At 49.0% G+C, this 27,795-nt stretch overlaps 1 protein-coding gene across 4 annotated transcripts in view; it reads left to right on the plus strand.

The window, feature by feature from the left end:
- The window catches only part of KMT2E (lysine methyltransferase 2E (inactive)), a 3,564,841-nt gene that overhangs the window by 2,938,789 nt on the left and 598,257 nt on the right, over positions 1-27,795 (plus strand). For all 4 annotated transcript variants that reach the window (XM_069629119.1, XM_069629120.1, XM_069629118.1 and 1 more), the window contains one exon: positions 1,714-1,770. In XM_069629119.1, coding sequence (XP_069485220.1) covers positions 1,714-1,770 — 57 coding nt within the window. The remainder of the gene's footprint in view (positions 1-1,713; positions 1,771-27,795) is intronic.

Below are 27,795 nucleotides of genomic sequence, written 5' to 3' on the forward strand. Positions count from 1 at the left end.
CTCCTGACTGCTGGGGGTGCTGGGGGACATGAGTGGGGCATGAGTGGGGGCCTGCTGGCAGGTAGGTGCCCCTGACTGCTGGGGGGTGGGGGTGCTGGGGACATGAGTGGGGGCCTGCTGGCAGGTGCCCCTGACTGCTGGGGGGTGGGGGTGCTGGGAGACATGAGTTGGTGATCATATCATGTGGCTTGGCTGAGGGGCATGCCCATGGTGGATGGGCTGCCTGCGGGACATGACATGGGGTGCAGGGTAGTCCCCTGTGGTGAGGGCTGCCTGCAGGGGCCATGGAGGGGGTAGAGGGGACACCTGGGAGAACCCACACTGCCAATTCACATGTGAAACTTCCCGCGCACCCCTGAAATACACATACCCAGGCCAATCGCGTGTGAAACTTCCCGCGCACCCCTGAAATACACGTACCCAGGCCAATCGCGTGTGAAACTTCCCGCGCACCCCTGAAATACACGTACCCAGGCCAATCGCTTGTGAAACTTCCTGCGCACCCCTGAAATATACGTACCCAAGCCAATCGCGTGTGAAACTACCCGCGAGCCCCTGAAATACACATACCCAGGCCAATCGCGTGTAGAACTTGCCGCGCTCCCCTGAAATACACGTACCCTGCTCCCCCAGGCCCGATCGCGTTTGAAACTTCCCGCGCACCCCTGGAATGCACGCACCCAGGCCAATCGCGTGTAAAAATTCACGCGAACAACAGTTATACACGTACCCCACTCGCACAGGCCCTGCGTGTGGAAGTTACCGCGAAACCCGTAATACACGTTCCCCGCTTGGCGTTTGCTGTTTGGCAATCCGGTAAACTGGTCCAGGGTTGGCGCAGCCCTTTGCGCTGGATTGGGGCTTTTGATGGCTTTTTCTTGTGCAAGGGCGTTCTTAGGGGCGTAACTGGAGCTGCTGCAGGGTCGCTGCGCCACACTGCGCCATGGCTGCTTTTGGAGGCTAAAATCCATGAATACGCGGAAATCGATTTTAGCGCACGCGGAGGGCGCAGACATTCGCACAGGAACACTACGGCAGCCGCGTGCGCCACTTTTGTGCGAATTTCTATGAATTACCCCCTGTATGTTTAGCTCTGTCGTGCACTACATCACGACAAGGGGCGTTGCAGATCGGATGCTGCCGCTGATGTCACATGCAGGAGAATGTTTATGATTTAAACACAGAGCAGCACTGAACTATAGAAATGGCATAGGAGAATGTTTTTGTGGATATTTATTGCACACTTGGGCATTTCCATGGTGACACTTGAATACATTACATAGGCAGGATGTTTAGCTGCATCGTCCACTCACATCACGTCCAGGGCGTGATTTTGCAGCTGCACAGTTGATGTCAAAAGCAGGGGCGTGTGCTATGATTTATTGCTGCCAGGGCACTTGACTTTAGGTTGATCGTGCTGCAGATTATGTTTTCACAAGATGGCAGATGTCAACAGGTGTGGTTCACAGATATTCATCTTTTAAAATGTAATTTAAGCGCTGGCAAAATAGGTAAATACATTTATATTTTGTGTGATGTGGATGTCATTACGATTGGTTGAATCAAACATGTAGGTGATCCTCTACGTAGCATAATATATGAGTAATGCGCAAATTCTGTATCTTTTGTTGATCCTAAAAAGCAAAGCACTTTTGATGAAATAACAATAGCACTTGGAATTAAATGAAAAAAACTATTTTGTGTCTTTTACAGAACATTTCTTCACCTGACAGCTCACCAGAATTAAAGAGGAGAGGTGGTATTCAAGAGGTAAAATGTGCGCAAAGTTCAAATTAACTGCTATTTTTATCCGTCTGTGTCACATTTTTTACTCTTTGACTTTGTTTGGTTATCTGAATGATCTAATTTTTTCAGAACTTTTCTTTTCTGTGTGACTTTTTCTACTGAAATTATGTGCTAAACATTTGACACAGGCCTATTTCTAAGATCCTAAAATATCAGAGTTCTGTAAAAGGGCATTCTGATGCCAGTAGAGGTATCCCTTGGTCTGGTAACCACGCACCAACGAGCTCTTTTCAGGACCCCATTGTGGTGTTCGCTCCCCTTCCATCCACTTTGCTCCGGATTTCAATGTCATAGCCCTAGTGTCACCCTTTGGAGTCTGGGCAGAGTCAGACTTATGTCCAAGACTCTGGACCCCAATTCCTCTCAAATATGAGACACATCTTTGGTAAGGACGGCAACCCCATTCCATGTGGACTGAAATCCCAGAGGAGGGTGAAGCGTAGGATTTGGCCAAGAATTTCTATGGGCAAGATGAAGACCTTTCTGACTTGCCTTCAAACTCGTGGGATGTGTAAGGGAGGCATGGTATCAAACAGTATGACAGTCACAAGTGAATACAGTTCAAGTGTGTTTATTTAACTTCAATTGGGTTTGAAAAATACCTATCTAATCCTAAATCTAAAGATGGGAGCAAGCTGCAACCATCAATTAATAATAACGCAGTCCTAGTCGAGTCTATCAAAATAAAAGGGCCTATACTTTAAAAGAAAGATTTTTTATATTGTGCATTTAGTCTCACAAAAGGACCTTTTACACATTTTATCAAATACATCATATTCTTAAATCATTCATACCATACATTACTGAAGAAGATAGAAGAAAACATATTCATATTAAAATTAATACATTACTAACATCAATCAAAGTAAAATTGTTGAATGCTGACAATTCACACCAACATACGTATTTTCAATAGTTAGATTACCAACTCAAAGCAGTTCTTTGCAATAACGTGTGTAGGTGAATTATAATGGTATTATTATGAAGTTCAATTCATTCAATAATTTCAACAAAGCTATTGCTAATGAAATCTCCTTTCCAGCCGATAATCTATACCAAAAGGCTTGAGTTGAGATCCAAGCAGTATCATGCACAAAAATTGCTAAATATTTATCTCTGAGTGATAAAGTAGCTGGACATGAAATTAACACAGGACTCATGTTATGTTATGTTACTTGGCATTTATATAGCGCTCTATAGATCATTGGTATGATCTCAAAGCGCTGGTAGTAGGTTGAATGCCCTCAGGAACTGCAGTTCTGATCAGTAGAGAGAGATAGTGTCGTTGGGTGCGTGGGTGCACCAGTTATGTGTGCAGCTGATGTAATTGCTGGATGGTAGCTGCATCCTAGCGTTAGATGTGGTGCTGAAGATATCAGTTGGATGTGGGCAGTCTGGTGGGTGGACACCCAGACTGGGTTGTGGCTGCGTTAGGCCTGAAGGACGCTTATGTGAGCAACTAGGCCGGAATGTCATGCGATAGCTGCGTTTTATTAGGGTGAGGAGGTGTTCATGGGGTAGTGTTCGTATGTGAACAGCTAGGCTGAATTTATCATGGGTATAGCTGTGTTCTAGTTGTGTGATGGTGTATAGTAGAGAGTAAGTGTAGTGATGTGATATATGATATGATATTTAAAGTGCCCGAGACCAGGCACGTGAACAGGATGGCAGGGAGCACAGCGACACATGGACACGCAATGACAAGGGTCTGAGCTTACAGCGACAGGAGGGGGCATAGAGATATATGGCAGCGGCATGTGGAGCAAGAAATTAGGGTACACAGTGACACATGGGCACAGTGGGTACACACAGTGACGGGAGGGTTGGGGAATACATTGGGATATCTAGCGACATCACAGAAACAGGATGGTAGGGGGCACAGTGACACACGGATACACAGTGACATGGGGTTGGTGTTACGGTGGTAGGAGGTGGTCATAGGGATATACAACAACAGCATTGGGAACAGGAAAGTAGGGTACATAGGGACACGTGCACTGTGGGCACACACAGAAACTAGAGGGTAGAGTAATTCCGTCCATCCATTCCGTCCCTTCCGTCACTTGTATCCATGCATTCCATCCATCAATTCCATATACATACATTCCGTCCATTCATTCCACATGCATCCATGCCATCCATTCCATCCATCCATCCAATCCATCCATCCATACTATCCATCTATCCATTCCATCTATCTATCCATTTCATCCATTCTATCCATTAATTCTTAGCATTCTATTAACTCCATCCATTCCATTTATTCTATCCATCCCATCCATTCATTCCATTTATCTATTCCATCCGTTCAATCCTTTGCACATTAGGATACATAATGACATCATGGGAACAGGGGGGGGCAGGGTACAAAGCGACATAAGGGCAGAGAGGGGCATAAAGCGACAGAGGGCTGGGTTTACAGCAATAGGACGAGGGGGGCAGAGGGATACCCAGTGACATCAAGGGGAAAGAAGAGGGAGGTACACAGCGACGCATGAGCACAGCGGGAATTCAGTGACATCTTGGGGCCAGAGGGAACGGTAATATAGTGGGATATATAGTGACATCACAGAAACGGGATGGGAGGGTACACAGCGACACACAGGCATAAAAGGGAATATAGTGATAGAGGGCTGGGGTTACAGCAACAGGATGGCAGAGGGATACATAGGGACTTCATGGGGAACAGAAGGCGGTTACACAGCAACACAGACGCAGTGGGGCATGCAGTGACATCACAGGGGCAAGAGGGGATGGCAGTATAGAGGGATACACGGGGGTGATACAAAGGGATATATAGATACATCACGGAAACGGGAGGGTGGGTGACATTGCAAGGGCGAAGTGAGGGCACACAGCGACGTCGCGGGACAAGATACGGGCTGGGGGCCTCATGTGGGTAGGATCTTAAGAGATCATTGTTCAGCGTTCAGGCATACTGTTATCTATAGCCCAATCAGTGGGCGTATTAACTGAAGACAAGGGTGGGAGTCCCATTGTGTATTTAGTCATTGGGTTGTTTGAGGTTCGGTCGCATCTTTAAGGTTGATGTTGGCGTTATGGAAAGAGACATGTTTTTAGCAATTTGAGGAATGTCATATAGTCTTGGGTGTGTCGGATGTGAGGTGGAAGCGAGTTCCCCAGAGTCGGGCCAGTGCTGAGAAAGAGGATCCTATGATCCTGACGGAGTTAGTGGTTGGGATCACTAAAAGGAGGTCAGTACTTCATTTTAGGGTGCGAGGTGGGAGGTAAGGTTTTAACTTATCTTGCAGGTATCGTGAGCCGGTCTTGTGCACTTCACGAAGAGTGATGCACAGGGTCTTGAAAGTGGCCCTTCGTCCGACTGGGAGCCAGTGGAGGGTTCGGAGAGGTGTGGTCTCTTGGACCTAGGGCGAGGAGCAGTTTTGCAGCAGCGTTTTGCGCTCTTTGGAGTTTATCAAGGTGGTATGCCGGGACCCCTAGGTATGGGGAGTTTGCATAGTCAAGTCTCGACATTACAATGGACATAACAGCGGCAAGTCTGTCCAGGAAGGAGAGTTAGGGAAAAATGCGCCTGAGAATTTTGAAGGAGTCCCTCTCCACAAAGGTTGCATTCCCCTATGATGGGATCTAGTTTATTCCAGATTCGGTCAGTCTCATTAGTTTTTGTGAGACCTAACCGGAACCGTAATAGTTCATTAAGGGCCTGTCTGCGTCTGTGTGGACTCAGTTTCACTCCCCTTCCCCACACTGCACGAGAGGGCAGGAGCCCTCTCCCACGGATCATCAGCTGATCCACAACAAGCGATCCTGCCTCCTTCCTGGATTCCTTTGAAGCTCAGGTACCACACCTACTGCTACAGCTACCCGGGTGTGAGATTCCGGCTTTATTATCTTTTTGGCCGCTTCTTCGCTATTCCCAATATCGATCTTGGCGCCAATTACACGATGGCCGCCAGATGCGTTCATCAGCTCAGCTGAGCTGGGCTCTATGCCCAGCGACCGCCGCACTCTGATTGGGCCTGCTGAGCATTTTCATCGGACCTGACGACCGGAAGGCGGAAGCCGGCCGTCCTCCCCAAGGGCCACTTTCCTAAGGGCCTGTCTGCGTCTGTCCGCGGCCGTACGTGCCGTCGGCCAGACCCCCTGCCTGTAACACGTCCACTATTTCACGTGAGTACACCGCCCCCTCCATGATAGCTTCCTTATTTTGGACAGCATAAGCGGCACGGACCCTCTACCTCTTACTCGCATCATCCGCTCTTGTGAATCACCCATTCACAGTACATGGCGTTCTTTCCACATCGGCTCCTAGCCAGCCAATTCCTAATCATACTCGACTTGACCAAATCTGCCACCACCTATACGAACTTGACGGCTCAGGAAGGCTATTGCTACTGATGATCCAGAGATTCTATCGCGCCCTGCATGCCCACTTTGCTCTTGCATCACCTAATCTCTATATATCTAGTATGTACTAGATCAATCTTAGCTCATGTATGTATTGTAGTCAAAATCAGAATTCTACTCAGCCCGTACCGCATTTCTGTATTGTGCCATTGTGTCACTGCAAATGCATCACCTAGCTCATGTGTGCTCCGTAGCTTGAACTCTACCTCAGCCCGTACCGCATGTCTGTATTTTGCCATTGTGTCACTGCAAATGCATCACCTAGCTCATGTGTGCTCCGTAGCTTGAACTATACCTCAGCCCTTAACGCATGTCTGTATTTTGCCATTGTGTCACTGCAAATGCATCACCTAGCTCATGTGTGTTCCGTAGCTTGAACTCTACCTCAGCCCGTACCGCATGTCCGGATTTGCCAAGGTGTCACTGTTATTGCACCATCCAGCTCTTGTGAGCCTTGCAGCTAATAATTCCACTTAGCCTTTGTATAGCAACTGTGCGACCCAGCCTTCAGGGCCCTGCATATAGCCTCACCAAGTGCAAGTGCACTATCTGCATTGTACTAGTTCTATTTAGCCTTCCCACACTCCCATACTCCTGATTTCTACCTACCCTGGCTCCCTCAGAAAGACGAGCTACATAGCCTCAACTCTATCACCCTTCTGATTCTTGGACTGCATGTAATTTTAGCCAGTAACCACTAACATTGGATAATCGCCTCACCTTACCTCTACACTGGTATCATGCTACTACACCCCTCCCCCAGGCTACTGCTCTCTTCACTGAGGACATCGCGCAGCGCGCTGGGGGCTTACACTAATACACTACTTCTAGCATTAGCCAGCCTAGCAGCACTCAGCAGTGTGCACCCTGTAACTTTGACCCCGACATGCAGACCTTTGACTGCCCTCGGGAGCGCTGAGCTGCCCAACATCTACTTAAATGACCCTGCTTTATGACGACCATTTCACCAAAAAACCCACACCCAACCAACCATGCTCCACACATTTAAGAAACAAAAGATTAGGAACACGTTTCCTGGGCAGGATGGGTCATCCTATACACCCTCCTACCCCATCCAATCGCTTAACGCCTAGCTCGTCCCACCAATCTCTCATTTCATGTACTCCTGTTCACTCCCAGACAGTCTCAGACCCACTAAGTAAAGCCACACAGATCAAGGCTGCTGTAGTCAATGCAAGATCCCTTGCAGCACACGCACTGGACATAGCTGATCTCATCAAGACTCAGGAGTTTGATCTCCTTGCCATCTCAGAAACCTGGCTGCACCCTGCCTCTGGCCCTGCACTATCCTTGGTTTTCCCCCCTGATTATTCCATCTCGCGATGTGGCCGCACCTCTAGAGGTGGCAGAATTGCATTCATCCATAAAAATTCACTTGGACTTAGAACCCTTCCAAGTACAAACCTGCAATCGGCTGAGCTACTCTCCGTCAAACTTCCCATATCGGCCAATCAAACAGACACTCTACATCTAATATACAGACCACCCGGTCCTCCCACATTATTTGTGGACAACATCATGTCCCTAGTACTCGATAAAGCTCAAACTAATTCTCAAACAATTATCCTTGGAGATCTCAATCTAGGTTACCAAGACCTCAACGACCTCATGGCCACGGACCTCGTTAACACCTTAACCGACTTAGGCTTCTCCCATCATATACATGAATCTACCCAAATTAAAGGGAGATCCCTAGACTGGCTAAGCGACACCAACTGAAAAATTAGCCTGCTCTCTAATGTTCCTTGCGCCTGGTCAGATCACCACATCATCACCTTCATCATTGAAGCAGCTCACCTGCACAAGCCTCCCATTGCCCCTGCCATCCCCACCAGAAACAAAAAGAACATCACTGCCGAAAAGCTACTCCCCCTTATCCTTCCTGCACTTAACAATGTCACTAACCTCTGCTCAGACCCTACCACCCAGGCCGATACCTACAACCAGACAGTGCTCTCAGCCATAAACTCTATCGCCCCTCTTAAACTAAGGAGTCCTAAACAGCATGCGCACCTTAATTTGTGGTTCACACCTCAGCTTAGAGTGTTGCGCAAAGAGAAACGTACTGCGGAGGCACGGTGGAAAAGTCACCCGTCTGATGCCCACAAGGACAGTCTATCCCTTGCTACTCTGAACTATAAAGAAGCCATCTTTCAGGCCAAAAATAATTCTTACAATAACCGTATCCTAACAGCACAATCTAATATGAAGGAATTATTCAAAATCCTCAAGGAACCCGAGACTCCTGCAGCACCCCCTCACTCCTGCACTAAAGATAGCACCTGGTGCTTGAAGATACAGTCAGCACTTTTGGGCAAAATTGCAACCCCCCAATCCAAAATTAAAAACAAACAAAACTCGTTACTGTCGGATTAACGCCTGACCGCTCCCACACCTAACACCTCCCAAACTAACCAACTCTGTAAACCCTTCACATTCTCCCCTCTTACCACTCAGGAGGTAGAAGGGATTATGAAAAATCTCAAACCTTCCAACTGTCAAGGCGATCCCTGCCCTGCTCCCATCATCAAGGAAGCCTCGCATGAATTAGCCCCTTTCATCACAGCCTTCATAAATGACTCCTTCAAAACCGGTATTGTCCCCGACAACCACAAGGATGCCTGGGTAATCCCTTTACTCAAAAAGCCATCACTTGACCCTAACATACCTACCAATTTCAGAACCATCACCACTGTCCTCTTCTTGTTCAAGATCCTTGATCGTGCAGCATATCTGCAGATCCAAGACTATCTTGAATCTAATAACCTTCTTGGATTAAGACAATCCGGTTTCCGCTCCAAACACGGGACGGAAACAGCCTTAATCGACCTAAAAACCCAAATGGAGATTCTAAAAGACAATGGGAAGCTAGCGCTACTCCTTCTCCTAGACCTCTCTGCGGCATTTGATTTGGTCAATCACCAAATACTCTGCCGACATCTCAAATCGGCAGCCCACTTCTCGGACTCTGCCAATGCCTGGATCCACTCCTTCTTAAGCAATAGATCCATGCGGGTCTTCTCGCTGCTAGCATCAGCAGACCCCTCACCAATTCATTGCGACGTCCCTAAAGGGTCCTGTGTATCACCCACCCTCTACAATGTGTTCACTAAACCCCTTTTCGATGTGCTCGACTATTTGGGTGTCTCCTACACCAACTACGCGGACGACACCCAGATACTCATCCCCATCACTGGTGATCACATAACCGATTCCAAATCACTGAATGATGTCTATCTGGTCATCCAGGCTTGGATGGCACAACATGAATTATGCCTCAACGACGAAAAGACTGAGCTTTTATTACTAGGCTCAACTCAGCGTCTCAGCAAATTAGACCAAGCCTTTAAGTCATTCAATATCGACGGCAATGACATCAAGGTATCGGTAGACACTAAAACCGTAGGCGTCTACCTGGACTCGACCCTCTCGCTGAACAGGCAAACGAATGCAGTTAGGTCGGCCTTAGCCTACACCTGCAAATTTATCACCGCCTTCAGACCTTTCCTCAACCCGCTCAATTGTATTATACTGGCAAGAACACTTATCATGTCCAACATTGATTACTGCAGTGCCCTCTACCTGGGGACTAGTCAGTCTAACCTCAACAAATTGCAAACAGTCCAGAACAATGCCATCAGGGCCGCCCTTAACACCCCCAGGAAGTCCACCATTTCTAACATCCTTTCTGACTTATGTTGGCTCCTGTTAGGCAGAAACCTGTGCAGTTCCCTTAGGGACCACTGCACAAAGTTTAAGACTACAGGAGTAAGCAGTAAACCCAATTGGTAGCAGTCTGCACCACCCAGATTTACCTTGTAGCTGTGGCTGAGCAGTCAGACTTCTCTCAAGAAGAGTTAGGCAGTATATAGAGTATACACAATAGGGTAAAAAATACAGTAGCACAAGCAAACACTGACCAGAGCTTGGGTATAAAAGTATATAATTATTTATTTAAAAACACACTTGTAAAAATAAACTGGCACTAATATGTCAAGCAAGTTAAAACACAGTCACTATAAGTATATACACCTCCCTAGTTAATTATTCGACAAGTCTAGGTTAAGACACCACTTATTTAGCAAAACAGAGGTGAGCGCTTAACCGTAGATGGCACTCCAATAATTTGTTTAAAAAGGGAGAGAAAAGGCATTTTAGGAAAATAAGACAGTACCAACACTTTTAGGTAACCCACAGTAAGTCAAGAAAGGCAGGGTCTACTGTATAGCAAAAAGTTCATTGGCCAGGTCCACTCTTGGAGAGAGCCATCGGAATGTGCCCAAGATCACACAGTAGAAATGCACTCAAAGTCTTTGCAGAAAAGTCAAAAGAGGTTGGATCAGTTCGGAAAGGGAAAGTTATCAGGTCCGAGGTCACCCCTGGATAAGGAGTCAAGGATTTACGGGACACCTTGGACAATCTGTTGCAAGGGAGACCAGACGGGACACAGTTCCTGGAATGGTGAGAAAGCTCCAGCGGGGGCAGTTGTTCCTGGCAGCGGTTGCAAGTCAGGGCTTCATCCAGGGGAAGAGAAGATGTCGACGTGGAGGAAAGCTGGAGGTCGTTGCACTGCCAGGGAAGAAACCAGCCGTGGAGTTTCCCGGTTAAAAGGTACGACCCTTTTATTCATGGTAGTGGTGAAGCGTGGCTATCCAGCCGCTGGGGTGCTTGGCACGGCCGATTTGACCACGAGAAGGAAGGCAAAAAAGGCAAACTGGTTGGTCCCACAAGCTCAAAGGGAAGAAGACTCTCCTGGAAGAAGATCTCCTCTGTCGTCGGGGAAGTGGTGAGTTCGTACTGCAGGGCTCCACCTGTGGTGTCGTCGTCGTAGATGGCTCAGCTTCTCCCCTCTTTGGATTCTTTAGGTCCTGTGGCGACTTCTGAAGTTCCATTCCCCAAAGCCCTGCTTTTATGCAGAAAAACCCCCATTCAACAGCCTAGCTGTCACTCAAACATGCTCAGTGGTGAGCCGGGCGGTTCACCACTGGGCCAATCACACAAGAGTGCGACTTGAGTTGCTAAGGCAACTCAGTCCAGGGTGCCTAATTCCCCTCCCACACATCCTGTAGACCCCAGACAGAGTGGCACCATTTGGAGGGCTTCTGTGGAGAAGCCCGCCAAAAAGTGGAACAAAGGGCTCGACTTGGGTTAGAGTTTCAGAGGCGAACACAAACGCCATTTTAAAACCGAGTCCTGGCAAAAAGACCCAACCGGGGAATAAATATTAAATAAAAAACCCGGCAGTATCTTTAACATTGCACCAAAAAGTGGTGCGTTTAAAATGAATGGGAAAATCCCATAGGAAATATTCCAGTGGAATATTTTGCGTGGTATCCACGGCCACCAGCCAGAAACTCAACAAGGGGGACTGGACAGTGCCCCCTTGGAAAACAGACCCAGGGGCAATCGAATTACCCCTACCAGTACTTCCACAATATGATGGTTTGTACTGGTTCTGTTCACAATTTGAGACTAATAAAGCCAATGGTGACTTTACATGCCCTGGGAGACAGTAGTCAGTCCCAGGGTATGGAGTCTATGTTTGGGGGTCACTAGGACACCCCTGTGTTACTGCACTGAGGATACTTTGTAACACACATACCAAAAACACATGAAGCCCTATGGAGTGAAAGACCCCATAGCCCATAAAACACATTTACAGTCAAAGGACCTACTCAAATCATGCCTAAGAGTGGGAGAAAAAGAGTCTCACTCTTAGCAGGAGAAGAAAATAAACCCCAAAAATCCAGCAAAGCTGCTGGGGGACTCACTAGGTTTGGGAAATTAGCCTTAACAGAGAATTCTCCCTAACAGCTCCAAGTAAAACAGAGAATCGCTTTGAAAACCCTAGCATTGACCCACACATGCCTGGATAACAAAGCACCAGCTTACCTAGCCTCTCGGCTCACACTCCATACTTCCACACGACCTACCAGAACTCCACATATTCACAGCCTTATCATGCCCAGATTCAAACTCCAAAAAGCTGGTGGGGTGAGCTTTCCTGTCCTAGCTGCTAAGCTCTGGAACTCCTTGCCTACTCCCATCAGAACAGAGCCCTCTTTCCTAACCTTTAAGAACAAAACTAAATCCTGGCTGTTCTTACAGAATGCTTGAAGCTCCATACCCAAGATCTGGCTCTGACTTGTAATATACTGTAACTGTGTATAATCCTCTGTATTGTGTTGTAAATATTTTATACATTCTATGTATGGTAACTGCTCTCAAAGATACGCCCGGTTGCCTGAGGGCCTGGCTGCGCTTTACAAATAAACAAAATTACAAATTCCAAATTACAAGGGGTTTGGAAACCTTCTGATATAAGGTAACAGATAAGAACTTGATTTCAAATGGATTGTGTCCTCCCACGTATTCCTCATCTTTGATATTCGTATCTCGCCAGCTTTTCTACTTCTGAAACAAAATTCTCGCCAGAGGGCGCTATGCACGATGTCGTGGCGTCGATGTCCCTTGAGGGCCGCTGTGGCGTGTCAACATCATCAGTAGTATAAATAGCTTGTGCAGCGCCGGTTGGCTCCAGTTCCGTTTTTCCGATGCTTTGCTTCGAGTAATAATGGCGCACTTCGTTTTTCTGTTGAAAAATGTCTTCTTCTTCAACCCCTTCAACCCCAAAGTCGGGATTTAAAAAATGTTACGACTGTGGATCGAAGAGATCAATAACTGATCCTCACTGTGTCTGCCTTTGGCGTTTGGTTCCGGCCACCGGACCGATGACTGCGGATCCTGTCAGTCCATGACAGAAAAAGCTCTCCGGGAACGCAGAGGTAAACTGGTGGTGGGGAGGGAGGCTTTGATGGCTTCTTCGAAGAAGGATAAGCAATCTGGGAGTCTAAAGACTCCACTCTACATAAACGTTCGAAGAGGTCCCGGTCGAGGAGTCGATCGTGTCAGTCTTCGTCTTCTTCGAAGAAGGGACGCCATTGGTCTCCCTCTTCGTCATCGGATACCTCTACAGAAGCAATCAGGTGCCCGGCTAGGTTGGATTACCCTAGTAAGTGGGATGCCTTTAGAGAAGAAATGATGCAGATCTTTGAGAATGCGGCCACGACCCCCTCAAAAGAATCACGCAAGAGCCATGCCCCGGTCACTCCTTTAGACGACTCAGGGAGATCAAAGACTACTTTGTTAAAGGCGAGTAGTAAGTCCGCTGCTCGTCGAGATACTCGACCCTACGAAAAGCTGGCGAAGGTATAGACTTGTGAGTCGAGTCCATCTCTGATACCGTAGAAAAAGCATAAATCGGCAAGGCCTTCGACAACATTGTTGATGCCATCAGCGTCGATTACTTTGATGCCAAAATCGACGGCCATTCCTACTAAATTGACCCCTTTTTTGAAGCTGTCTTTGATACCGTTGACGGAATCTCCGATCCAATCGAAGCCCACACCGGTTCAGGAAAAGATCTTCAAACCTGTACCGAAAAAAGACTTTTTTAAGTCAATGTGCCTCATTACGAGTCCGGCGGTAACAGTGCTGGAAATTCTGGCAGGTTACTGCTGGACTCGGATTACCATTCCGCCTCCGGTTTTGCCGGAATCACTGGGGCATTACAACCCCGGTGACCCGGTAATTCCAGAGGCAGAATTCTGTTAATCCCCATTCTCCAGCATGGGGTCTGGCATGGATTCACATGCTCATGAATATTCCCCGTCGTCAGGCCGGGAATCCTCGGTAAAGAAAAAATCAGTATCAGTTTCGTTTCTGATCTGTCTTTCTTAGTAGTAACCAATCACTGATCTCTGGGTCGTACTGCCCCCAGCCAATGACTGCCCTCTCCCTAAGCCCCACCCCTGGCAGCCATCCTCAGATTTTTACCGTACGCTCAAGTGTTGGGAGTCCTCGTGCTTTAGCTCTCGAGTTTTTTTACTGAGTTTTCATGTTTTTTCAGGAGAATTTCTCATTTTTTCGGTTTAATCGAGCCTCAAGCTCCACCGTTTCTACTTCCGATAACGGGGACCTGTTTCGGAATTCTTCTGCGCCCCTCAAGGGTGAAGTTTTCGTCGAGTTTACACTTCTTGGAGGATTCCGGAAGATCTACGGCCTACCTCAAGACATGGCCCAGGACAAAGGGAACTTGAAGCCCGGATCCAAGCTGTTCAGGAACTGCCCTGGATGCGGATTATATAACGTTTTCAAGGAGAACGAGCATTCGCGATGTCTCTACTGCCTCCATGTGGACAAGACGCACGTGGAGAAGGACTGTGCGTTCTGCAAGAACCTTTCGGAACGGACCAAACAAGATCGTCGTTCCCTCCTCGCCACCTGGCTGGAGAAGGGCACAGCAAGTGAGAAGGCGAAGAAGAAGTCTGAGCGGGCTTCTAAGTCCTTTGAGGGCGCCCCGATGACAGGGGCCCAACAGAAGGCCAAGCACCGCAGGCTCTGGGAGCGCCGAAAGGTCGGGCTCTTCGGTTGCCAAGCAGGGCGCTACTTCCCCGGCACGTTCGACCATGAGCCAGCGCTCTGGGTCGGGGAAGAGGAAGTCCGAGAACCCGGGTAGGCCGCTGGAGCGGACCCGGTCGATCTCGAAGGGGGAGCGAGGCGTTAACCCTCCCCCCAAGGCGAAGGCTCAGGACGCACCTAAGGTGGTGAGGGCCTTGATCCACCCGGCTAAGGCCTCTACCGAAGTGGTCTCTGCGACCCCGGCGGAGCCGGCTGAGACTACGACAATGGAAACGGCCTCTGGGCCCAGAGTATCCCTGCCGCCGCAGAGGGAATCCTCTTTCCAGCCCATCGCTAATACCCCTGTGAAGCCCCGGCTGAAAAAGAGGGGGGGGGTCCGGTGGCCGTTAAAGACTCGGAATCAGCCTCTGAGGAGGAACTGGCGGAGAACGAGAGGGGCCTCAACGAACGGTCCATAGGCCTCAACGAGAGGTTCATAAACCTCAACGAGAGGTTCGATCCTAGGGCACGGTCCCTACTGACGTAATCGATGATAGCGACGAGGACGACGAACCGGGCCCACGGGAGCGGCCATCCCGTCCGTCGCAGCCATTGCCCGAGTCCCAGGATAGCTCGGCGGCCATTTTGTTGGCAATACAATCCTTATGTACCGAGATAAGGACGAGATCACCACGCACCCTGACGGAGGAGCCAGAACCAGGCCCGTCGGGAAGCCCTCCGAACAAGTGGAGGATAGTCCACCCTGCTCCACCCTTCGTGCCTGCGAGACTGGCAGACCCCTCATCCCTCTCGCCGGGAGACGATACGGCGACGGATATGGCGACGGGGACGGACGACGACGGCGGCGATGACACAGCGGACATCCTGTCATCGCCTCCCCCGCGGGCGTCCCCAGCCGACGAGGTTGGCTCTTTCCACACCATGATAACCAGGACATCCGAGCTCTTCCAGCTCTGCCCTGAAGAACAGAAAAAGGAGGGGTTTCTGTACCAGCGACGAGAGGCTAAGAGGAAGACGGTCCTCGCAGTGCCTTTACTCGACGACATCTAGGACGAGGGGCCTGCTGTCCTCAAGAACCCTGCCACGACACCCGCCAAGAGGGACAGGTACGAGAAGAAGTACCGAGTCCCCGATGCCGCCCCCTTGTGCCTCATGGCCCAGCCCACGCCGGACTCCGTCGTCTCGGCAGCGGCTAAGAAGAAGGCAGCAGGCGCGGCGGCTTCAACTTCCACCTCCCTACCGGACAGCGAGGGTAAGAAGTGGGACTCTATGGGATGACGATTAAGGCGGCCAATGCCTTAGCAATCGTGGCCCACTACGACAGGGAGCTCTGGTTCAAGATAGCTCCCCTGCTAGATTTCCTGCCTGATGACAAAAGGCCGAAGGCCCTAGAGATTCTGCAGGAGGGCGAGGTGGCGTCGGATCACGCCATTACGGTGGCAACAGACATTGCCGATACCGGATTTCGCCAACTGGGCAACAGAGTTTGCCTCCGACGACGAGGATGGCTCAAGGCGACAGACTTTCGCCAGGACGTCCAGACCAGATTGTTGGACATGCCGTTCGACGGCAACAACCTCTTTGGTAAGGCAGTGGATGAGTCTCTACAGGCCATCAAGACCAACTCGGAGACGGCCCGGGCCCTTGGGGTGCTTCAGCAGCGACGGCCCTTTCGGAGCTCTGGAGGCAGACAGAGTGCCTCCAAAGGATCCAGCGGTGGCTCCTCCACCTACCGCCAGGCGGCCCGCTCCTCTTCCCAGGAGGCCTACAGAGATCGCGGCAAACAAGGGGGTTCCCGCCGTCGTCGCCAAAGAGGCCAAGGTGGCAAGGCCGCCTCCAAGCAAGAATGACCCGGCCGTGTTGTCGGGCCCCCACCGAAGCACCCCGGTGGGAGGCCGGCTGACGAAGTTCGTCGGCGTGTGGGAGTCCATGTCCACCGACCGTTGGGTGTTGGACACCCTGGCCAACGGGCACTCGCTGGAATTCCAAAAGAAGTGCCCTCGCATTCCTCCTGTGGCCAGGAAGGAAAATCACGTCCCTCAACTGCTGTTGGAGGTAAGGGCAATGCTCAAGAAAGGTGCCATCGAGCTTTTCCCCAGAAGGCTCCGGGGCTCTGGGGTGTACTCAAGGTACTTCCTCGTCAGGAAGAAGACAGGCGGTTGGCGCCCCATCCTGGACCTGCGCCTCTTAAACAAGTACATCAAGGCACAGAAATTCAGGATGGTCACCCTGCAGCACGTGCTGGGACAGACGGAGGAAGGCGACTTCCTATCGTCGCTGGACCTGGAGGATGCTTACTTCCACATCCCCATTCTAAGAAGGCACGGGAAGTTCCTCAGGTTCATGGTTCAAGGACGCCACTACCAATTCAGAGCCCTACCGTTTGGATTAAAGTCGGCACCCAGGGTTTTCACCAAGTGCCTGGCACCAGTGACGTCTACCCCTACCTGGACGACTGGCTAATCTGGGCAATGTCAAGGGAACACGCCGTCGATCATACGGCGAGGACCATCCGATTGCTCACGGAGCTGGGGTTCTCCATCAACTATCCCAAATCCCACCTGGTTACGTCTCAAGTAGCACTGTTTTTGGGGGCAAAGCTCGATACAGTGGAGCAACTGGCCTCCCCTTCAGAGGAGAGGACCAATACCATCCTGGGCAAGGTACGGCGACTGTTAGCCATGGACGTGGCCAGGGTGAGGTCCATCAAGTCCCTTCTCGTGATGATGTCCTCATGCATCTACCTTGTACCCCTTTGCAGACTTCGGATGCGTCCGCTGCAGGAGCTCCTCGACGCCGCTGGTTTCAGGAGGGGGGCTGCTTCGAGGACAGGATCCCCCTCGACGAGGAGTTCCGTCGGGCGATCCTTTGGTGGGGCACCCGGGCTCACCTCACGACGGGCACAGACTTTCAAACCCTGGCGTTTCAGGAGACGGTGACTATGGACGCCTCTCTGGAGGGTTGGGGGGCCCACACTGGAGATCTCCATGCAAGAGGCCTTTGGCTCCCGGAGGAGAGGTCTCTTCACATCAACATCTTTGAGCTCCGTGCAGTGTTCTGGGCGCTCAAGTCGTTCCTCCCGTCCCTCAAGGGCAAAGTGGTGAGGCTCTTCACCGACAACACCACCACGATGTTCTACATACGGAAGCAGGGGGGCACCAGATCCCCAGCCCTATCCAAGGAGGCCCAGGTTCTGTGGCACTGGGCCGTCGCCCAGGGGATGTTTCTGGTTCCCTTCCACCTGGCAGGAATAAAAAACACCATCACCGATTCACTCAGCAGGGAGCTATGCTCGTGCCATGAGTGGGAACTGAGTGGGAACTGCGCCAGGATCAAGTGGATCGACTCTTCCGACGATGGGGCAAACCCCAGATCGACTTGTTTGCGACGGCGACGAACTCCAAGTGCCAGAGGTTCGCCAGCAGGTTCCCCCAGCCGAGGAGCATGGGCGATGCTTTCTCGTTCCCTTGGGACGGCCTGTTTCTATACGCGTTCCCTCCATTGCCGTTCCTGCTCCGCTTCATCAACCAGCTCAAGAAGTCCGGGTGCAGGATGATCCTCGTCGCACCGGCGTGGCCGAGGCAGATCTGGTTCCCAGACCTTCTGGACTTGTCAACGTCCCCGTCAGTCAGGCTGCCGGCGGACGCGGTCTTCTCTCCAGAGAAGGAGGCGCCATTCTACACCACGACCCACTGAAGTCACTGAACTTGCAGGCCTGGCTCCTGCAGCAATAGAGTTTGGAGGGTACGATATCCCGGCTGATTGCAGAGAGGTTCTTGCAAAGGCCAGGGCGTCCTCAACTCTCACGTGTTACGTCATAAATGGAAGAGGTTCTCTGTCTGGTGCCGTGCACAGAAGATTAACCCTCTGCGGATTACGGCCCCTCAAGTGCTGCCGTACTTACTGTCGCTGGCCAAAGCTGGACTGGCTCAAGCCTCCATAAAAATACATCTGGCTGCCATCTCCCGATATACCAGGACTACGGGACGGGCGTCCTTGTGGTCTCATCACCTGGTAAAGGAATTTATGAAGGGACTATTCCGATCATTCCTGCCGGTGAAGGCCCCTGCCCCGGCATGGGAACTTAATGTGGTGCTGACCAGGCTCATGGGGGCCCCACTCGAGCCTATGCATTCGGCGCCTTGGAAGTTCCTGTCATGGAAGACAGCGTTCCTCATGGCTATCACCTCTGCACGACGAGTGGGAGAGATTCAGGCCCTATCTTGCAAGCCTCCATACTTCACTTTTCATGACACGAGGGTGGTGCTGAGGACGCACCCCTCCTTCATGCCCAAGGTGCCGTCCGACTTCCACCTCAACGAGCCCTTGGTGCTACCAGTTTTCTTTCCGTCGCCTTCGACGCCGGCCGAGAGGACTTTGCACTCGCTGGATGTAGCTAGAGGGCTGAAGTTCTATGTGGACCGCACAAAGAGTTTTCGGAAGACGTCACAACTGTTTGTGAACTTTGGGGCTGTGAATCAAGGGAAGGCTCTCTCGAAGACTTCCATTCCCAGATGGCTCTCCGGCTGCATTATGCATTGTCACCGGTTGGCAAACCGACCACTGCCCGGCCGTCCGAGAGCCCATTCCACCAGAGCGATCGCTGCTACCACGGCATTCCTGTCTGGTGTGCCCCTGCTGGACATCTGCAGGGCTGCTACGTCGAGGTCGACGCACACCTCCACAAGATTCTACTGCGTCGATCGGGACTCCAGGGAGGAGTCCAGGGTGGGCCAAGCAGTGCTGCGCAACCTGTTCGCTTAAGGTGAGCCTGGTGAAGAGGTAAGAGATGCTTAATGTTAAGTTGTTGTATTGCTTAATGTTGAGCCTGTTGCCACCTCCCGTGGTTGTGCATGTGTATACTGCTATGTATTCTTTTATTCATGAGCATGTGAATCCATGCCAGACCCCATGCTGGAGAAGGAACAAGTTACTTACCTGTAACTGTTGTTCTCGAGCATGGTAATGCACTAGAGGGTATATCCCTACTCTGTCAACGACTGGGAAATCACTAAACCACAAAACAAAAAAGTGTCCTGACAGGTTCACTAAACATATATATAAATTTAATTTATAATAAACTTCTCAATACCAGAAATATGGCACAAGCTATCTAAAGTATTTCCTAGGTATGTGTTTTACAGTTTTCTGTGTCCACCTAAGTTTTCATAGGGATACATTTTACAAAAATCACCATTTCGTACTTCTGTTTAAGCATTATACAGAAGTAACTTTTTATTATTTCCATTATTACTCATAAGCAAGGTCTGTCAATTACCAAGCACTATTAGCTCAACATAAATTCCAAATCAAGCACAATATGTACAAAAAAGAACCAATAAATATCCATGTTCATGTACACAGTATTTCATACAATGCAAAAGACAGTTATATACACACATTAGAAAAAAACATTTGAAAAAGCTTTTTCTCAGAATAGTCAACACTATATAAATTTTGAAGTTGATAGGCCCCCACTCAGAGGTTGAAACCATATGTCTCTGGATTATAAATTTTCAGTTCCATTGGGGGCATTTTCAATTGGTTAGCTAGATCCTTATGGAGATGGCACAAGTGGTCTGGCCTACATACCTCAAGCCACAAGGGCATTCAATGCAATAAATCACATTGCATGATTTGCAATTGGACATGAATCTAATGTCCCATTGTTTTGTACCAATCTGGAATTTTAAGGTTTTACTCGTAAATTTGCACGCCCTGCAATTCCCGCAGGGAAAGTGTCCCACAATGGGACGTAAAACTCGTTGACTGATGTTAGTTCTGTGATCAGATTTTGCATGCACCAATTGATCTCGAAAGTTCTTTGATCTTTTAAAGGCGAACAGAGCCTTTCCTAGATTGGGTAAACAGGTAGAAATCATAGGCCAATATTTCATTAGGGCCTTTTTCACTGCAAAGGATTCAGTGCTGTAAGTAATGACACAGGCAACCCTCTCTTGTGTAGGGGTTTGAATTTTGGGTGTCAATAGGCTCTCTCTTGTTGTGAACCTCGCCCTTTTAAGGGCTTTCTTTACTAGTTTTTTAGGATATCCGCGTTCTCTTAAGTCTCCAGCTAGTTGGTCTGCATGTTTATAATAATCTGAGACTGTAGTACAGTTCCGTCGGAGTCTAAGGAACTGGCTGTATGGCAAATTTTCTTTCAGTGCCCTCGGATGAAAACTGGAGAAATGTAGAGTGGTGTTGCGATTTGTAGTTTTTTTATAGAGAGAGCAAGATAGATAACCCATATTGGCAGTAATTTGTAGGTCCAGAAAATTGATTGTATGGTGGTCATACTCCATGGTGAAAGTAATAGTATCGTGTAGTCCGTTGAGATATGTTAAGAATTGCCCAAGTAGTTCTTTGTTCCCTTCCCATATGAAAATAATATCATCTATATATCTGTACCATTTGGAAATGTGTGAAATAAAGGGATTGTTGTCACTTAGTACAAATCTGTCTTCAAAGTTAGCCATAAACAATATCGCCAAACTCGGGGCAAATGCTGCACCCATCGCCGTACCTCCAATTTGGAGGTAGAACTGGTCTGCATACTTGAAGAAATTTTTCTGTAAGGCAATGGCCATAAGTTCTACAATGAATGCTGCTGGTACTCTTTGTTGGGTGGCGTTATGGATAAGTTGCTGATGTATAATATCTATTGCTTCTTCCTGTGGTATATTAGTATAAAGTGCCTGGATGTCCATTGTCTGGCATGGATTCACATGCGAACCCTCCCACCTACCCCTCTGCGGCTCTTCACTTGGTCATACTGCCTCTTGGCGTGCTACCAAATATCTGAGGATGGCTGCCAGGGGCGGGGCTTAGGGAGAGGGCAGTCATTGGATGGGGGCAGTATGACCCAGAGATCAGTGATTGGTTACTACTAAGAAAGACAGATCAGAAACAAAACTGATACTGATTTTTTCTTTACCGAGGATTCCGGGCCTGACGACGGGGAATATTCATGAGCATGTGAATCCATACCAGACCCATGCTAGAGAACAACAGTTACAGATAAGTAACTTGTTCCTTCCCATGGAGTCCGATAGGGCTCCATGGGAATGGGGAAGTGGAAACACCGGCACCATGCTGTAATAGTGCCGGTGTTTCCACGTCCGCCTACAGGCGGGTGGTGTTAAACCCGCCACGTCAGACCTGGCGGGAGTGACGCCTCCCGCCTGCAGGACTCTTAATCAGCTGGTCCGGAAAGAACGGTGGTGGCGGATTTACCACCACCGTTCTTTCCGGACTGGCTGACTCGTAATGAGGCCCAATGTCCTCTATCTATGAAGAGGAAATTACTTCTGATGAGGCCACATCACCATTTGGAGTCCGATTTGGCACTAAGGAGGTACCTGAAACGCTCATTGTCCCAGAGTCAAGGATGAAGGACTTCTGCCAGTGGGCTCGACACTTCTACAGAGCTGGAGTTTGGTAGGCCTGACCCGTCAGACCATGCTGATTCAGGTTACAGAAAGCTTATGAACAGAGTCACGGAGTACATGGGGTGGAGTAGGGCTTCCCCAACATATGAGCAGGATGACATGACGGACATCCTGGACCAGGGTCCTCAGAAGGACCCAATTTTACCCTTGCATAAGGCCCTTCAGAGGAAGGTTGTGGTCAGTTGGGAAGCTCCAGTAGTTGGATCTTCTGTGAACAGGAACTTCTCTAGAAAGTATAGACACTCTAGCAGTGATCCAGACTATCTCGCCAAACATCCTACACCTGAGAGGTTAGTAGTCCAGGCTGCTACCTCAACAAAACAATCTGCCTATCCCTCTATTTCCCCGGATAGAGACGATAAGAAGGTTGAGGCATGGGCTCGCAAGGCCTTCACTTCAGGCAGCATGACCTTGAAGTCCACTAATGTTACCTGTACCATGGCTAGATTTACTTATACCCTGTGGGACTGTGTTGCCATGGCGGCTGATCATATCCCGGAAGGCGAGGAAAGGGACAGCTTCCTGAACTTAGTTAAGGATGGCAGGGAGGCGATGCGAGAGTGTCTCCTATCAGGACTGGATACTGCTGACAGCATCAGCAAATCCATGGCTGCAAGCACTGCACTGCGCAGGTTTGCGTGGTTGAGAAAGTTGGGTTTTGCACCGGACGTGCAGGCCAGACTGCTCAACATACCCTTTGACGGCTCGAGGTTGTTCGGCAGCAAGGCAGATGAGAGTCTGGAGAAGCTGCAGACCTCTAAGGCGGCGGCTAAGTCACTTAGCGCCTCCATTCGACAAACTCAACAACCTTATTCAGGCTCATCTTCCTGGAGGGGTTGTTCTTTTCGCTTCTATTCCTCAGTTGGTAGAGCAAGAGGATAGGCCGGACAAAGGGGACAAAGAGGATTCCCTTGTGGTGGACGAGGAAGGGGTGCTAAACCAGACCCAGCAGCGGGATCTTTACCCTGAGCCCCTTTTAAGCTACTCTGATGCCTTGACCCCCAAGACCCTGGTGAGAGGTAGAATCTCTCAGCATCTGAACGAATGGCGGGGCATTACTTCAGATGCTTGAGCACTGGAAACAGTAGCTCAAGGTTACTGCCTTCCTTTTCTAAAAAGGCCTCAAGATCATCCACCGGGAACCAACTCTGTCAAAATTCCAGATCCGCTCCTTGTGCAGGAAACCGCCAGGATGACCGCTCCACTGTGTGAGTGACAGCTAGGCTGTATGAATGGGGATCTTTTTGCATAAAAGCAGGGTCCTGAGGACTGGAAGAGCAAGACGTCGCCACTGGAACTAAGAAGCTGAAGAGGAGAGAAGCCAAAGACATCTGCAACAATTGAACCACCAGTGAAGCCCTGCTGCAGCGTCTCACCACTTTTCTCCACACGACGAGAGAAGATCTTCATCTGCAAGAGCCTTCTTCCCTTGAGCTGGTGGGGCCAACCAGTTTGCCAATTGCCTTCCTGGATCTGCCTTGGTCGAATCACCAGTGCCCTGCACTCGGAGACCGGATAGCCAGGCACTCGTCCACCTGGACCGCGATTTTAAAGGAGCGTACCTTTTATTCGTTGGGCAGCACCATGGCTGGTTTCATCCCTGGGCAGTGCAGTAACTAGAACCTTCCTCCACGACTAATCTCTTCCTCTGCTGGATCTCCCGAACTGCAGGAACTGCCAGGAACAACCGCCACCGCAGGAGCCTCTTCTACATTTCAAGGTACTTTGTTCCGCCAGGCCTCCCTTTCCGCGTGGTAGTGCTAAAGGTGTTTTAAATCCTTTACCTACCTGTTGGGTTGGCCGCCCTATCCTCTAATATTGTTGTTCACCTTTTGCATCCACCTTTTCAAATTGTTTAACAAAGACTTGACTGCAGCTACAAGAACATTTCGCTCCTGGACTCTTTGCCCTGTACCACTGACTCTGGCACAGGCCTATTGACTCTGGTTGAATTTGTTAGAACTGCCTTCTATAGATTGCTTCTCAACTAGAACTGTGTTGGTGCACCCACTTCTTATAGCCACCTTCTTCTTCCCACCTTTAAAACTTGTGAAATGCCATTTTGCTCGGTTTTCATTTAAATATTATACATGCTAAAGTGCTGCCTTGCCTAAACTTGTTCACAAACATATGGGAAGTGTTGATAAAGTGTCTAAGAATATATTCCTGCATAACTTGTGCTTTCCCTCCCTTGTGAGAAATTGCTAGAGTGCAATTTGTGTTTGGTTTTCACTGTGCCGTTTTGCTCCGTTTTCACTCTTGCTCAAACTTGTCTACAATTTAAACAGGGAGTTGTGTATACTTTTCTTGACTGATTTTAACTTGCTTTAATAACTTTGATTAATGTGTTAACTTAGAAGTGTGAATAAATAAATATATATATTCTTTTTAATATAAAGCTTTGGTCAGTGTTTCCTTGTACCATAGTATTCTAGTCCCATTGTGTGAACCCTGAATACTGCTCATCTCCCACTTGAGATAAGTCTGACTGCTTAGCCACAGCTACCGACTAAATCTTTGTGGTACAGACTGATACCAAAGGGGATTTATTGCTCATACCTGTAGTCTTAATCTTCTGTAGTGCTCCCTAAGGGAACTGCACAGGATTATGCCTAACACAGCAAGTCTCAGGAGAGAGGGGATTCACATCTACCCCTACCTGGACGACTGGTTGATCAGGGCTCATTCACCCGAGCAGGCCCAGGAACATCTCAGTATCACCTGCCACTCCCTACACAGAGTGGGCTTCTCCCTCAATTGCATAAAGTCCCATATGATACCATTCCAAAGACTCCTGTTCATCAGAGCGGTCTTGGATATTTCCTCGGGGAAAGCCTCATCTCCCGAGGTGAGAGCTCAACACATTCAGCGGATTGTAGCAAACTTCCAGAATGCCCAGCATCTTCTGGCCTTCGATTATCTGAGGTTGCTCGGTCTCATGGCATCCTTCATTTTCCTGGTTCCAGAGGCCCTGTTGAGAATGAGATCTCTTCAATGGACTCTCAGAACTCAGTGGTACCAGTTTTCAGGGAATATGTCAGATCAACTGCAAGTTCTGAGCAGAGTTGCTCAAGACCTTCTTTGGTGGGCTTGCAAAGACAACATCCTCAAGGGAGAATCTTTTTGGCAACCGTGGCCGGAGATGACGGTAGTGACGGATGCCTCACTCACGGGATGGGGAGCCCACGCCCACGAACTGACAATCAGCGATCGTTGGTCTACATCGGAGTCCAAACTACACATCAACCATTTGGAGCTGAGGGCAATCAGACTAGCGCTGAAAGCCTTCCTGCCCTCTGTACGGGGAAAGAATGTCCTGATAAGGACAGACAACACAGTGGCCATGTACTACCTCAACAAGAGAGGAGGTGTAGGTTTACTACCACTGCGCAGAGAGGCAATGCAGCTCTGGTTCTGGGCAATACAGGAAGGAATCTCTCTGTCAGCAGTTCACTTAGGATGAAGGACCTCTGTGACTCCCTCCAATCTGCCAGTAGACTCGTCACTTCTCCAGAGCAGAACACGGCCTTGGACACTCTGAGCAGGCAGAGCAGTGTCTCCCATGAGTCGGAACTAGTTCAGGAAGTCCTTCAAGAGAGCTTCACCCTTTGGGTAACCCCGCAAGTGGATCTGTTCGCGACCGGTGTCAATCGGAAGTGCGAACAGTACTGCTCAAGGGAATTTCCTCCAAGAGGAGCTCTAGGGGATGCGTTTGTAGTGGACTGGGAATTTACACTCCTCTGTGCATTTTTTCCAGCCGCCGTGATTCCTCACTTGATCAGGAGGTTGAGAAATTGCTCCAGATTGGTCCAGGAGGACGTGGTACCCGGACCTTCTGGACATGTCCATCTGCCCTCCAATACATCTTCCACAAAGACAAGATCTTCTCTCGCAAGAGGAAGGTCGGGTTCTCCATCCAGAGGTCAAGACACTCAGCCTTTATGCATGGTTTCTGAGAGGTTGATATACAAGGATTGGGACCTCCCGGATGACGTAATGGAGATTTTGCTTTCGGCTAGAAGGGCAGCAACCAAATCCTTGTACCGGTGTCATTGGAATAAATTCAGTAACTGGTGAATGTGAAGAATGTGGACCCTTTTCAATGAGGCACCCCTGTGGTGCTTTCTTTTCTGTTACATCTGGCTAATCTGGGGCTCCAGATTGGAACCATAAAAGGATACCTGGCGGCACTTTCCATTTTTAAGCGCTCTACTGAAGAGGTCTCCTATTTCAAAATACCTTTAATTGTTCCATTTCTGAAGGGACTCACTAACGTGTACCCTCCAGTCCCATTTCATGTCCCTGCTTGAGATTTTAACCGTGTGTTAAAGTTTCTAACTTGTATACCCTTTGAGCCTTTACATTCATGCCCGTTAAGGCTCTTAACTCTGAAAACTGCACTTCTTATGGCATTAACATCAGCCCGCAGGGTAAGTGAGTTGCAGACTCTTTCATGCAAGCCTCCTCATACTATGTTTCATAAGGTACTTAAACCATCATTCCTGATGAAAGTAGTCTCTGACTTCCATCTGTCGCAAAAGATAACACTCCCAACTTTCTATCCTCCTCCTCATTTGGGCAAAGAGGAAGAGAGGCTGCATAGGCTGGACCCAAAAAGAATGGCAACATTTCACCATGATCACACTGGCTATTGGAGAGTGCTCCAGACTGGCTGGAAAGGACCCGCCTGAAGGGCTTCAAGCTCATTCCACGAAGGGCATGGCAACTTCTGCGGCTCTTCAAAGGGGTGTCCGGGTAATTGACGTTTGCTCAGCAGCAACTTCGGCATCAATTCATACTTTTGTTAAGCATTACTGCTTAGACTCCTCTTCCACTCAAGAAGGTCTTTTTGCTAAAGCAGTCGTTAATTCCATTCACAATACATTTAAATAGTACTCCCTCCTCCAAATTGTCACTGCTTTGGGAGTCTATCAAAGATGTGGAATACGTGGGAGGACACAATCCATTCGAAGAACAAGTTACTTACCAGCTGGTAACGTTCTTTCGACTGGATGACACATAATGGGATGTTTTTAGTATTTTTTAGATTACTGATTTGGGCTCTCGTTTTTATCCAATCTAAGCCCATGAGCGCCCTTTTGACTTTCTCAGGATTTTCAGTAAGAATCTGGGCTGAACATTCACACTGAATCAGAATCTTTAGAGCATCGTCATGTATATTAATGAGGAAACAATTTTTTTCGAGTTTTTGTGTATTCGTGTATGCCTTCATACAACGTTCAATCAGGTGGAATGAGGATCAGTCTGAAAAGAACTAGTACTTTCCAATGGTAATGAGAATGTAGGCCAAGTTTGTATCTTAATCTAACAATCGGTAGGGATTGTGGAAGTGATGATGTCTTCTTCCATATACGGCCTTCTATTCTGTCCCAGTGGATATTGCGCGAATATGGAGTGCATTCCAGTCCATATAGAAGTGCCTGAATTATTTTCCCTTTGTATCGTTTTGTTAGGGGTACCATGGAAAATCGGCAATAAGTGTACAGAAGCTTTTTTAATTGGCACATTGGCACATACGGACTGGATCTAAGGTTGAATCCCAAGTATTTTACTTTTGTATCTATCGGGATAGATTGCTGTGCTATTTGCCATTGTGGTTTAGAAGACCTATTACTAGATTTCCCAAAAATGATGATATTTGTTTTTGTTGGATTGATTTTTAGGTCATTGGTCGTGGCATATGCTTCTA

Source organism: Ambystoma mexicanum, chromosome 12 (genome assembly GCF_040938575.1).
Source record: "Ambystoma mexicanum isolate Mex_15411 chromosome 12, UKY_AmexF1_1, whole genome shotgun sequence".
Lineage (NCBI taxonomy): Eukaryota > Metazoa > Chordata > Amphibia > Caudata > Ambystomatidae > Ambystoma > Ambystoma mexicanum.